This window comes from Dama dama, chromosome 8 (assembly GCF_033118175.1).
Source record: "Dama dama isolate Ldn47 chromosome 8, ASM3311817v1, whole genome shotgun sequence".
Taxonomy (NCBI): Eukaryota; Metazoa; Chordata; class Mammalia; order Artiodactyla; family Cervidae; genus Dama; species Dama dama.
This window is the reverse complement of record NC_083688.1, coordinates 40,632,207-40,645,997: the sequence shown is the minus strand read 5'-3', so window position 1 is coordinate 40,645,997 and position 13,791 is coordinate 40,632,207. Positions and strand designations below refer to the sequence as shown.

The following is a 13,791-nucleotide window of genomic DNA, read 5'->3' as shown; positions in this document are numbered from 1 at the left end:
AAGCCAAAGAATGCATTCATGGAAACACATTATTTCGATATCACCTGCTTTGTAGGTTAAAGAGAGATCTTAAATATATTAACAAATCTGAATGATCTGAAAGTTAATGTTCTTATATTTTGTCTAGTTTTTCTCTCTTCTCTGTTTACTCCTATGAATGGGATCAAGTCATTTCTTCCGTGAGAAAGAGGAATAAATTCAGAAAAGGATGCAAGAAAGAGGAAGAAGCAAAAGAAATAAGGCCGGGAATGATGGAATTAAAGCTGATGGTCAACCAACCCAAATGCTCAGACTAGACTGGATGTAGCAAAAGCACCGCAGTAGGAGCAGAGACAGAGAGATGGCAGTGGGGAGACAGGAAACTCATGAAAGAGAATTTGCTAATTGAAATTATAACAAAAAAATATATACAGAAGGGTCAAGGCTGGCAGAGGCTTCTGTGGAAAGCAGGATGCAGTCTGTTCTTGAATAACACCATGACTGTGAATGTTAGCAGTGCCATCTTCCACATGTTATACTCAGAGCTGCCACTTGACCAACAATCTCTGCTTTGGTTCGAAACACAATCCAGAAAGAGACAAATACTAGGCCACTTCTATGAAATTCTGAAGGAAATGAGTTTCTTACAAGTTTATGATTTAGGTCCTCCTGTGAGGAGATTCTGACTCTCTATGAATGTGTTGAAAGGCTGGGGCACAGGTATGGGAGTGGGGGAGGGGCAGTCAACGGAGCATGTGTAATTTGAGAAGTGTCCTCAGGTTATCCAGCTGGAAGGATGGGTGGATACATAGATACGTAGATAGGATGAGTAAGCTAAAGATATAAATGCATACTCACAGAGTTAAAATGTGTAGCTATCTAATAAGAAACAAGGGACAACTGGGATTCCCTTAGATTTAAGAAGAGTCTTTACCTTAACTGAAGTCTGCATGATATAATGACTTTTATCCTGGTTCTCAGCAGAGCATCAGGTCATTTTCATTTTTCATGTGTGTTAATACCAAGGTTATGGGAGACTGCTTCCAAAGAAATTATCTATCAGGAAAATGCCTGTCTTTTAAGAATATAAAAGACCAATAATTAATTGTAGCTTTTTTTAAATTTAAAATTTGCAGTTTCATTTTCCAAAAAATGCTAAGGAAACACCAAGTTCTTTTATCATAATTGCAGGGAGCTCTAGTGTATTCTTGTTTGGAGTACAAATTAGGACAGCCACTATTGAAAACAATGAATGGTTCCTCAAGAAATTAAAACTAGAACTGTCATATAATTCAGCAATCTCACTTTTAGATATATATCCAAAACAGTTGAAATTAGGATCTCTCAGAGATATCTGTACTCCTAAATTTGTTGCATTATTGTTGCCTAGCATTATTCATGATAGGCAAGATATAGAAACAACCTAAGTGTTCATCAACAGATGAATGGATAAAGAAGATATGCTTGATACACACACACACACACGCACACACATATGATGTATTTATACACACACAAAATGGAATATTATTTAGTCATGAGAAAGGAAATCCTACCATTTGTGACAACTTGGATGAATCTTGAGGGCATTATACTAAGTGAAATAAGTCAGAGAAAGAAAGACACATAGCGATATGATGTCACTTGTATGTGGAATCTAACAAAAACAAACTCAGAGAAATAAGTAAAATAGTGGTTATCAGGGTTTGGAAGATGAATAAATGTTGGTCAAAGGGTACAGACTTCCAGGTGTGAGATTAGCAAGTTTGGGGATCTGATGTACAGCATGGTGAGTATAGCTGATAGTAGTGTACCAGGTAGTTAAAAGTTGCTGAGCAAGCAGATCTTAAATGTTCTCACAACAAAAAAGAAATGCTAACTATGGGACAGTATATCAGGTATAGCTAATATTTTGGCTGTAATTCTTTTTTAATTAATATGTATCAAATCAATACATTGTACACCTTAAACTCACACAATGTTATGTGTCAATTATCTCCTTAAAGCTGGGGGAGAAAGTAAAATTACCGCTGTGGCCAGTAACCACACATCTGCCCAGCACCAAGAAGTGCTCAGAGCACGCTGACTCAGGGCTGAATTGGGAATCATGTGGCTATGTGGAGAGTGAGTGTGGCCTGAAGATACATGTGCAGTGTAGGAGGTGACCCACACGCTAATCCCAGCCCTGCCTTGAACTTGGGTTTGTTTAAGGAACAAGGCCTCTCTGAGGTTTTGGTTCTTCATTTGTAAGGTTAGAACATTGAACTCTGTGTTTGGTAAAGTCCTTTGCCAGCACCATCACTATATAACCTCATGAGTTTAATCTTCAATGCCAATGCCACCTGGAAGTCTGGAGGCCTCTTTAAGAGGTCGGTTAGGTTTTAGCTATATATTAATGACAACTTTTCAATGCTTTAATCACCACTGAATCAATGGTTTGAAATTTTTAGTCTTTAATCACATGATTTTGTACAGACTGTACAATCAATAGCCAAGTAGAAAGAAAGAAGGAAAAGAGAAGTGGGAGGGGAATTCAGTAGCTGTATTATTTTTCTGCTCTAAGTATCTTATTTTTACTTCCATTGTATGTGAAATGATTTTTTATTGCTTAAAGAATTGTACTTTAATGAGTTCATCTCATAAATATCTACAACTTACCACAAAAAGAACATGCTCATCATTAACAATCATCTTCTCCATGTTTCATTAGATTTGGAAAGAAGAAAGATGATAAGGGTGGAAAGGCAGAGCAGAAAGGTCCTCTGAAGCAGGGTGGCCTGAGAGAAGAGGAACTGGAAAAAATGAAAGAAGAACGTGAGAGGTGGGTAGAAATGCTAAGCCTCTTGTTTCATTTTTGTGCATGGTCTATGTTTAATTTGGTTATTGTATCAGTCAACTGGAGAAATCTTATTTTAAAATGCATAAAGGTTGACTGATGCAGAAGGATAGATACCTGATATAAATGGAATCTGCCTTTCTGGGGAATTTTTATTATATTTTGAGAAGAAATTGACTTCATGTTTTTATTTTATCGGTACTTATAATTCCAAAATGTGCTATCCTCTATAAATGCATATGTTCCCTATGGTTTAAGCATGGTTTAGACAAGGAGGTTTTTGTTTTTTTTTTAAAAAAGGTCATTTGAATATTGATGTTTAGAGCTATCAAATTTCCATAGTCTGTTCCTAATTTTTGTCAAGCTGTTTTATGCCTTCTTAATTTTATTCTGTTAAACCCATTTGGGTACTATAATTTGAAAAGTACATGCCCTTCATTTTTAAAAAGCCAGTGTCTTTTATTGTGCCATCAGCAAGTTACAAAGTATGTTGCCCATCTGTGAAAGGGTCGGTTTCATTTACTAAAAAAATGACAGTTTGCAAGGGCTGAATTCTCCTTTTTAAGGAGCTTAATGTTCCATTTAGACAAGAAGTCCTTCACATATCTTTGATGTTAGCTCTGGCACTTACCCCAAGTAGATGTATAAATGTCTGACTTTGAAACATGTAATTGAATATTCATATTTCTCCTGAAAATTCTTTGCCTTCACAACTAGATGAAGCTCGGAGAAAGACTGAGGTTATTCTATAACTAAGTGTTTATACTGACTTGATCATGCATGACGTCAGATTTGTGCAACTTTTTCCCTTGCCTATTAGTAATAATAGTTGTTGCAGTTTTTAAAAAGTCAGTACTTGTACTTATTTTAATTTTCTAGCTTGTATACTAGGAAAATCATACTTCTTATTCATTGTGTTTTCTAGTGCCGAGCATGCTAAGAGTACCAACTGTTAACCTTTGACCCCTATCTTGTGGTCTATTCCCATTAAGAAGGCTCACTTTATCAATAGCAAGAAAAAAGTGCTATTTAGTCCTTTCTCATTTTTGAGAGGTTGATAAGCTCAGTTTCAGGGTCAGTGGAGGAGATAAAAGGAAATCAACTGCTTGCCACTGTTGACTATTCACATGTCAGAGTTGCCCCAAAGAGAAGAAAAATGAATTCTCCATCATAATCCAAGATTCAGTAATCCTGTAATGTAAAATGTAATTCAGGCTAAGATTTTAATGCATCTATTGGCAAAGACATCTGTGTGGTGAGTCCCCATCGTAGATCTTTGCTGCTCCCCTGATTTCACTTAACTGAAACACCACATTCTTGCCTCATCTTCAGGAAACTAAGCTATTTTCTAGAATGCAGGCTTTACATTTTTTACAGCTCAATGCTGGCTTGGGGTTGAAGAGGGGTGTTCCTCTTAGGAGCTAGGGAATCCTGTGCCAGATAGAAAATTGATAATTCATAAAATTAGGTGAGTTGTCTTTAAGCAAAAGTTCATTTCCTTTCTGGTTTTGCCTCTAGGAAACAGGTGCCTGAGGGAGTTTTGTTCTTAAAAGTGGGACCGTAAATTCACCTCAGCTGGTTATATGGGTTTCAGGTCCAATTTTCTTAAAATATGTCTGGTCAAAATATTTAAAGAGCTATACTATTAGCCCCCACTTAGTCCACTTCCCCCACATGAACACATAAAACACAGCTGATATGGGTTTCCTAGAGACAACATTGTCTCAATCATTTATGGGGGGAAGAAGTAGGAGAAGTTGATTTTATGGTTGGGTGCTATAGAATTGATGACCAAGGACATTTCAACAGCTCAGGGGCTGAAGACCATAAAGGGCAAAGGTAAAGGCTGAACATTTGGCATCGCTCTCAACCCTGGAGTCCCATTTCTTGGCTCTCTATCATCCATAGGAAACCAATTCACAACTCTTAAAGAACTCAGCAAATGTATCACTCGTCATGGCCTGGCCACAGGAAAAAAAATACAGTAAAATAGGAAACAGTGTATACAAGTTCACAAAGTGGAGTTTTTCCTAATATATTTGAAATTTATTATGTAAAGAGGATTTAAGCCATCCAACTGCTTACTTGCTTCATCCTAGCTGTCATAGATATAATAGCTTTTCATTAACGTATCCCTTTTTCAAAGAGTTTAAAGCACTTAAGTAAAATATATACTATACATTGCTGAAACCAGCCTGTACCAATTTGTGAAAGACAATTACTAAGCTTTCAAGAATTATGTGAGCTTCTTGTTAAACCATTGGTAACTTGAAATTGTTCTTGGTAGAAGTGTTTACACCACAGAAATTGGCAAATGATGGTAAATTGGGTTTGTTTTCTCAAAGAACCAGTTTGCTAACACACCACTGAGGGTCTATACCAATTCTATTTAGTGTATAGCAGGAAGAAATTATCAAAAATAGAGGGGAAAAAAAAAACACTCATCCAAATCAAAACACATGACCTCTTATAGATAGCTATGTTTCTCAGACTGGCCTATGGAACACCTGAATCAGAATTAATCACTTGGGGAGCGTGTGGAAAAAATGAGAATTCCTGATACACCAGATTTACAGAATCATAATCTTGGGAGTTAGAGGTGAGGAATCTAGGTTTAATACTTATGCTCAATGCGATTCTTTAGCAGTCTGAGAAACACTGAGTTTGGGGGACAGGATTTAGCTGGAACATTAGATTAAGCTCTTCTCATTCTATAAAAAATGATATACAGATTTTTTTTTTTCTCAAGAGGATTAAATAACTCGGTCTAAAAATGTTGCCATCTTTCTTACATGCCCTCTCTGAGGCATCCTACCTTACTTGCATGCTTTTTGCAAACAAAAGAGGAACACTTGCCAGTGCTCATTCACCTAAGGGAATATGAATCACTTTGCCTACCCATACCCCCATGCACACAAAGCTTACAAAGACAATAAGTTTATTAAGACATTTTTGGAAACATAAGAAGTGTAAAGAAGATTATTAAAATCTGGCAAAATTCTACCATAATTCCATAACCACTGTTAATATTTTTATGATATTTTTACTATATTTGGTATTCATACCATATGTATTTTACTTTTTTCACAGAGTTCCTATTATGTTGAGCATTCCCCAATGTCATTAATGTTTTGAAATTATGTCATTTTGATGACTGCCTAATATCCTGTGAGATCAACATATCAAAATATATTTATCCTCTTTTATCTTCAAGTGTATAGACCATTTCCATTTTTTCAGTGTTCATACCTTGGTGAGCATCCAGGTACAAAAGTCCTCATAGATTACCTCTTAAATCATATAATTTGAAGGTTCAATTTCCTTGTAACTGTTTGACCCAAGGGTTAATCTAACCTCAACTCTAAACTTTAGGGTTATATCATCCTTCTCCATCAGTAGTGTCTGATTCTTTGTGACCCCATGGACTGTAGCCTGCCAGGCTCCTCCATCCATGGGATTTTCCAGGCAAGAATACTGGAGTCGGTTGCCATTTCCTTCTGCAGGGGATCTTCCCAACCCAGGGATTGAGCCTGGGTCTCCTGCGTTGCAGGCAGACTCCTTACTGTCTGAGCCACAAGGGAAGCTCAGTTGTAGCTATCAAAAGGTCAAAAACCTACAACTGGTGGATTGAGTTATTAGATTAAAGAGTCTAGAACAGTGGTTCTCAGTTCTTTGGAGGAGGGGTATGAAGGATGGAAATTTGCTTCCCAAGGAACGTTTGGCTGTATCTTGAGACATTGTTGATTGCCAAAGCTTTGGAGGGGGTTGTGGGGAGTGAGTTGCTACTGCCATGTACTGGGTAGAAGCCCAGAATATGGCTACATATCCTAGAACCGTAAGACAATTCCCATCCTCAAATGATGAGTTATCTGACTCAAACTGCCAATGGTGTGGAGGCTGAAAACCCCTGTTTGTACTCCACAAAGAGTAACAATACTCTCTTGGACATTAGTATTGCATTGTCTCACAAAAAAATCTGTGGCTAATACAGAGAGATATACACTAGATCATCTAAGCCTAGAGGATTATTAGCTATTTGAGAAACTACACCCAAAGATTGCTAATGAATATTCCAACAATATAAGCTCGCAAGAAAAAAGTTTTCCTAAAAATTTATTTTTAACTCTGGCTTGCTGAGCATTGGCATCAGTGATGGTGCCTATTGATCAGATTTCAAATTCCACAAAGCTGCAGGGGTTGACAATGTGTCCGATGACAGAATCATCTGGAACAATGGACTGAATCAAACATAAAGGGACTTAATAGAAATAAATGTAAAGTCTTGTGTTTAGGTCCAAAAATGAGCTGTATAAACACAGGATGTAGAAGGTTTGACTTAATATCGAATATATGAAAAATTTGCCTGATGGTTTTAGTTGAGGGTAAGCTTTGCAAGAGTCAATATGGGGATATGCCTGCCAGAAACTTAATCCAGCCTAGGCTACAGAAATTCATGTATGAAAGTGAAGGAAGAAACAATAATTTCTATTCTACACTGCTCACACCTGGAATACCTTAAGCCTCTCTCACACACAGAAAATGGCAGTATTAAATCCATGTCTTTTGAAAAATATAGAAGGATATGGGAATGCACAGTCTGCAGGTTCAGACTTAGTTTATGTCACATGATTAAAGAACATTAACATAAAAGAGGAATTAGATGTGTTTTATAGCCTCCATTCTCTTTCCATTCTCTCCCTCTACTTATTCATTTATTCATTTATTTTCTTGAAGATTCTAATGAGGAATTATTTTTAGAGAGGTAGCCATCAGCTTAATAGAGGGGAAAACATCCTGACAAATTACAGTGTCTCATGCAGCGGCAAGTGTATTGACACTGGAAATATCTAATAAGCTGATGATTACACTGGGAAAGGATGAGTGCATCAGGAAAGGACTGGACTGGAATCACTTTCATAAACTTCAGTCTTTGATATATTATCTTCATTGTCTTATTTCTGTATACATTCAATTAAATAAAAAGTTACATAAATGCAAAACCATGTAAATTAATATAGTTAAATACATCAAGCCACATACCATCAAAACTCTTGTGTGTCTTTAATGCTGCTCATGTCCTTAGACGATCTCTGTGGTCTCTCCCAGATCTCAGGGTCTGAGAAATATATAAACATATGAGTATAGAAGCATTTACTTTAAACTCCCTAGAGTGGCCATTTGTGAATTGGCTGTGTGCATATGGTAGTATGTGCACTATTTCTATGTGAATTTTTAAGCCCAAGTTTCTTGCTCCTAATTGCATGTTAGGATTTTCTTAGTCTCCTATTCTATTTCCTGAGCTGACCATGTGTCCCCTCTTGACACAAGTCAAACAATCCATGGCAGTGAAGCCCTGTTTTAAATAAACTCATCATTTTGTTCATGCTCTAGTGAGACTGGCCATAATAAGACATTAGTTCCAAATGCTTATATCCATTGCTAGAAGGATGAATCCAATATTATATTCAAAGATTATTTCTCCTAGAATTCTTTATCAAGCTAAATTAGATTAGCATTTTCCAAACGTTCAGATTATGTAAATAAGTATGGTGAGCTAAAAGCAAGAGATGATTTTAGCAAGTCAGTAAACCATTTGCTTTTTTTGCTGTTGTTTGATACTTAAGACTTTGAATTTTTAACCTTCTGCAGAGTTTGAAATTAACCAGATTCTCCGACCTGAAAAGTACCTAACATGCATGCTGTACTTGTATTAATACCTTCTCAAAAATCAGGTGGAGATTTAAGTTAAAGAAAAATATGTTCCCCTCATTTATTTAAGACTATTGTACTGGGAGAAGAAATCTCCATTGACTAAAGGCTGTCTTCCATTAAAATCCCATATTACTGACCCTTGGGAATTTACTGTGTCACTCAGGGAACTCATACTGGGGCTCTGTGACAACCTAAAGGGGTGGGATGGGGTGGGAGGGAGGCTAGGGAGGAGACATATATACTCCCATGGTTGATCCATGCTGATTTATGGCAGAAACCATTACAATATTGTAATTATCCTTCATTTAAAAATAAATAAAAATTTAAAATAAATAAATTAATAAGTAAATTTTTAAAAATCCCATATTACTAATCCTGAATTAAATTTTCCAAAATGAAACTTCTTACTACAAATGGGATGTGGTAAGGAATGAAGGATGTGCAAGGAATGAAGTTGCACTCTCAGATCCTCTATTACTCTTACACCATGTCAGAGTTTATTTTGCAAGGGAGCTTATTTACCATGTTAGTGAGACGTTATTTTTGTAGCTCTTATTAGAATCTTAGGATAGATGAGGAGATGAGGGGGGAAAGTGGCAACCTCTTTAGCTTCAGCATAGAGAAGTATGGAAACATATGGCTCTTGTTTTCAACAACTGGCCTGAATGGAATGTCTAAGTGAGAGTGAAGCTAAGACTTAGGAAAGTTAATCTGTTTCAGTGTCTGAATTCAAGGTTCTTAGTTTTCTTTCCTTTAGGAAGCCTTCCAAGAGCTGAGACTTCTCCCTTGCCTTATCAGCCGAGCCGCTTGTGGCCTGTTCCCTTCGTTTAAATCGATACATGTGTTTTTGATATTTGGCAAGCCAAGATTTAATTATGCAGCTGCAAGTTCCCTACATAAACGAAATGCATCTTAGAGAAATAAAAACATTCAGAAACCGTTTAGAGTTTGAGAATACAAGTGGTTGAAAATCTATTCCCAACCTCTCAGCATTTTATTTAATTATGGGAGATTTTTATGTTACTGGAAATTGAAATGAGAACCAGAATAAGGCTAGGGTTTATCCAACATTTGTGAATACTGAAAAATAAATATGCTTATTGTACTCTAAGAAAGAAAGGAAAAGTATATTTTGATTTTATATTATATGTTGGAACCTACGTAAGCATTACACTCCTAAATGCATAGAGCAGCAATTGAATTGATAGGATTTTGTCATTATTGTTTCCTAAAAACAGTGCATATTTTACTCAAGGAACCAGAAGGTTGATTTCTTTAATTTGCCAAGAGACTCTCTATAATTAATTATTTACTGAACTTAAACTTTGGCACTATTTAAACTGTTGAAAACACCCATGTTTTGGCATGATTACATACAAATGATTAATTCAGCCTGGTTTTACTCCTCTCTGAATATCTCTGTCTTTTGCCATAGAATTTGCTAGGTCCTGTGGTGTGGGCAAAATAAAGTGTTGGAATGATTCCCAGTTTTAATAGTCCCAATTTATTATTACCACTGAACCCTGATCAGATCGTGGACTGGATTAGATCCCAGTTTTTCAGAAGGCCCCAATTTATGGTTCCCTTAGAATCCTGATAAAAATGTGTCTTTGAATAAGGTTTTGGTTGGCTAAAAGAGATCCAGTTAATTACTTTTAGATTCTTATTAGATCATCACTGCATGGAAGTTATGAAAAATATTATTAGATGGTGTTTCTCAGGACAAGGTCACGTTCTCGTTTTATGCTGACAGAAAGAAGCTATCAGATTTCTGTTTTTCATAGTACTAATCATCTCAACAAATGAAAAGAGATTTGCCATATCCCAGTAATTACTATTGACGCTTGTGTTAGGGTAAAGGTGGCCTTTTTTCCTAGAATAATAAGTAAAATCAGAGTGCGCACATGTGAGAGAGAGCAAGAGCCAACTCTAGGCCAAATACCGGGCAAGGTGGCTACATCCTCACCACCCTTCTTTCAAGGTATGTCTCTTGTTTAGAGAAATGAGGGTATGAGATACAGGGGGATCTAGGTAGTTTTAGCAGCTGTATGTTTATTTGATCTTCATGACACCTATCTTCCCAGAAATGCTTGTGGTCACCAGCAAAATTTGGCCCATGACTATATTCCTAGAGGCAAGAGATGGAAACACCTACATCCTTATGCCATGCCAGCATTTTTTATGAGCCAAAATCCTTTTATGGGACTTGAATCAATGTTAGAAGTGCTGTATTAGCAACTACTTGTCAGCTGAGCTGGATTAATATATAAAATGAATCACTTGACTGGCATGGTTTCCAATAGTCATTTAGACAAACTTCTAAGATTACAGTAGACCAGCTCTTTCAGAAAGTGTTTTTTTTTTTTTTTTTTTCAAAAAGTGTTTTTTAAAGATACTCTTATATTAAAATATCCTGGAGTGACATATTATTGTATTTGGTTATAGTGATATTAAAATACATTCTGAAAAGGAATTTATTAAACTACCTACAGTGATCCCACAGAAATGTTCAGAATATCTGATCTGATAGATCTTGGGAAGAAGTTCTAAATTCTGTTCCGGATATTTGGTTTTAATATACACACAAAAATATATGCCATATAATCACCAAACCTTGGTAATTCCCTGGATTTTATGCCGGATACAGATGTATTTGGTTCAATGGAGGTTATGGACAGCAGAGGCAAAATTTGAGAATTTTCTGTGAAAGCTTTGAGCAGCTGTAGAAGGCCTTTGGTCATGAGAACTTAGAACTAAGAGTCCAATATCCATTTTTTCAATTGTTTTCATAACTTTATATAAGCAACTTTTGAGCACGTATCTTTAAAGTCCTTCTTTTTATTACCATGATGAAATGGCAATAATAATTCTTTAAGGCCTGTAAAAAGCATGGATAAAATGTTTTTTAACTGCTAAGTCCCTTCAAAGAAGAAAATTTCAGTAAATAAAAGTTAAGAGAATCCAGAATATTTACTGTGGACTACTCTGGAGCTGGTCAGTGTAAACTTAATTTGCTAAAAATGCTCTTAAAAATGTGTACACATCAAACTGTTGTAAATCCAATGGTATTTTCTGAATTTCTAAAGTATATCATCTTCGTTTGGACATACGCTATGTTGTATCCTGCTTTGGAAAACTTCCATGACAACACATACACTCAAGAGGCCAAGATTAGTCATTATTCCAATAGGTTGCTAATACTGCAAGTTGAAAGGATACTCAACCTGTTATCTTCCAGATCTGCTTTTTTCCCATCTCATACTCACTATGTAGAAGACCTAACCTAGGCATGGGGGCTTCCCCGGGGGCGCTAGTGGTAAAGAATACACCTGCCAATGCGGGAAATGCAAGAGACATGGGTTTGATCCCTGGGCTGGGAAGATCCCCTGGAGAAGGAAATGGCAACCCACTCTAGGATTCTTGCCAGGAATATGCCATAGTTAGAGAAGCCTGGTGGGCGCAAACAGTCAGACACAACTGAGAGACTGAGTATATACACATATCCTAGGGATGTGATTCCTAGACAACAAACTTTGAATATGCTTTTTCCAAATTTCCTTGGCAGGTTTTTTTTTTTTTTTTTTTGCATTAGTGGTTTTCAGCCAGGAGCAGTTTTCCCCCAGAGGTCATGTGACAATGTCTGAAGACATTTTAGTTGTCACACTAGGGGGCGTGCTGCTGGTACCTGAAAGTGAAAGTGAAAGTCAGTCGTCTTTCTCTGTGACCCTATGGACTATACAGTCCATGGAGTTCTCCAGGCCAGAATACTGGAATGGGTAGCCTTTACCTTCTCCAGGGGATCTTCCCAAACTAGGAATCGAACCCAGGTCTCCCGCATTGCAGGCAGATTCTTTACCAGCTGAGCCACAAAAGAACAAGGATGCTCCTCACCATCCTGCAATGCAGAGGACAGCTCCCTTACAGTAAAAACTTCCCCAGCCCGAGATGTCAATTGTGCCGAGGTTGACCAACCCTGTTTTGGACAAATTGATAATTAGGTTAAGTAGGTATAGATATAGGTAGAAATATGCAGGTAGACATTCAGTACATTTATTGTTGGGCCCAAGGATATGTATTTTAACACTGTTTCCCAGGTGTTGTTTATAGCTATGTTTGGGGCCAAGTGGCCTGGGTGGTGGCCCAGGGGAGGCATGTGGCCAAGTAGAAAGATTAAAGACCCAGGTGTGGGTCAGACCTGGGTTAAAGACCTGACTCGGCGTGAGCACACTGACAAGCTACTTAACTGCCTCAGGCCCCTGTGTTCTCATCTGTTAAATGAGAAGTCTGGCTTTCAGATTGTTCTGAAAAGTTTTATTTATGAAGCAAGCAGTTGGTGCACCCTAGGTGCTCAGTGTTATTTTCCGACCAGCTCTGGGGATTAAAGACCCCAGGTAATCTGTTTAGTATCCTTTGGGAGCCCAGAATGCCCTGAGATGCACCATCTGTGAAAGTCGCTGAGTTGGACACTATCATGATGAAGAAGGCCAACTTGAACGCAGACTTTGCCCAGCTGGGAGTCATGCCAGATCCCCCCATTCAAGAAGCTTCTCCTCGTTTTTTATTGATCACCAGTTGGAAGTTGCTCCTCAAGCACAGTGCGCTTGGCATAAGATGGCAGCATGGTAGCAGGGCGGGGGTGTTGGGGGAGTGCTGGCTGCAACCAGTGCTTGGCAGTCATGGAGACAAATTCAGGGAGGAGGGGTACAAATGGCATGGGTGACTGCCAGCCTCTCAAGTTCGCAGGGTATGTGACTGCAGAAAACACTGGTAACCACAGCCATTAAATTCACAACATCCTCACAACGTTAAATTCACAACATTTGCATTTCTGCTACATTTATTGTATTAAAGGAGAAATAATTCTGGTCTGCTAATATTTCAAATTCAGTTGGTAGAAATGGAATGAGAGTGTCCTTTTCTTCCTTGTTCACGGTCTCCCACCCATCTGTCTTTGCTCTGTAGTTTAATTACTTAATGACTTCGCAGTATACCTGAATTAACTTCAGGTTGGTGTCCAAAGGAACCTGACCCCCTTCCCAGGTCCCAACTCCAGCCGCCTTCTACTCTGTGCCCTTGGTTTGATTTGAGTATTGTAAGTTAAGAATATAGAAGTGGTTTGAGCTATGGCACAAAAGTCTGCTCCTCTAGAGGTCACTTAAAAAGGCTTTTTATTTTTTTAACAACAATAATAACAATTGGCTGTTTAGATGGAAGCTGTAAACATGTTCTTGGAGGAACTTAACAAATAATAATTTGTAAAATCA

General features: G+C 37.5%; 1 protein-coding gene across 3 annotated transcripts in view; it reads left to right on the top strand.

Moving 5' to 3' along the window:
* PARD3B (par-3 family cell polarity regulator beta) overlaps nucleotides 1-13,791 on the top strand; it is a 1,129,489-nt gene that overhangs the window by 901,263 nt on the left and 214,435 nt on the right. For all 3 annotated transcript variants that reach the window (XM_061148945.1, XM_061148946.1, XM_061148947.1), the window contains exon 19: nucleotides 2,690-2,800. In XM_061148945.1, the coding sequence (XP_061004928.1) occupies nucleotides 2,690-2,800 (111 nt within the window). The remainder of the gene's footprint in view (nucleotides 1-2,689; nucleotides 2,801-13,791) is intronic.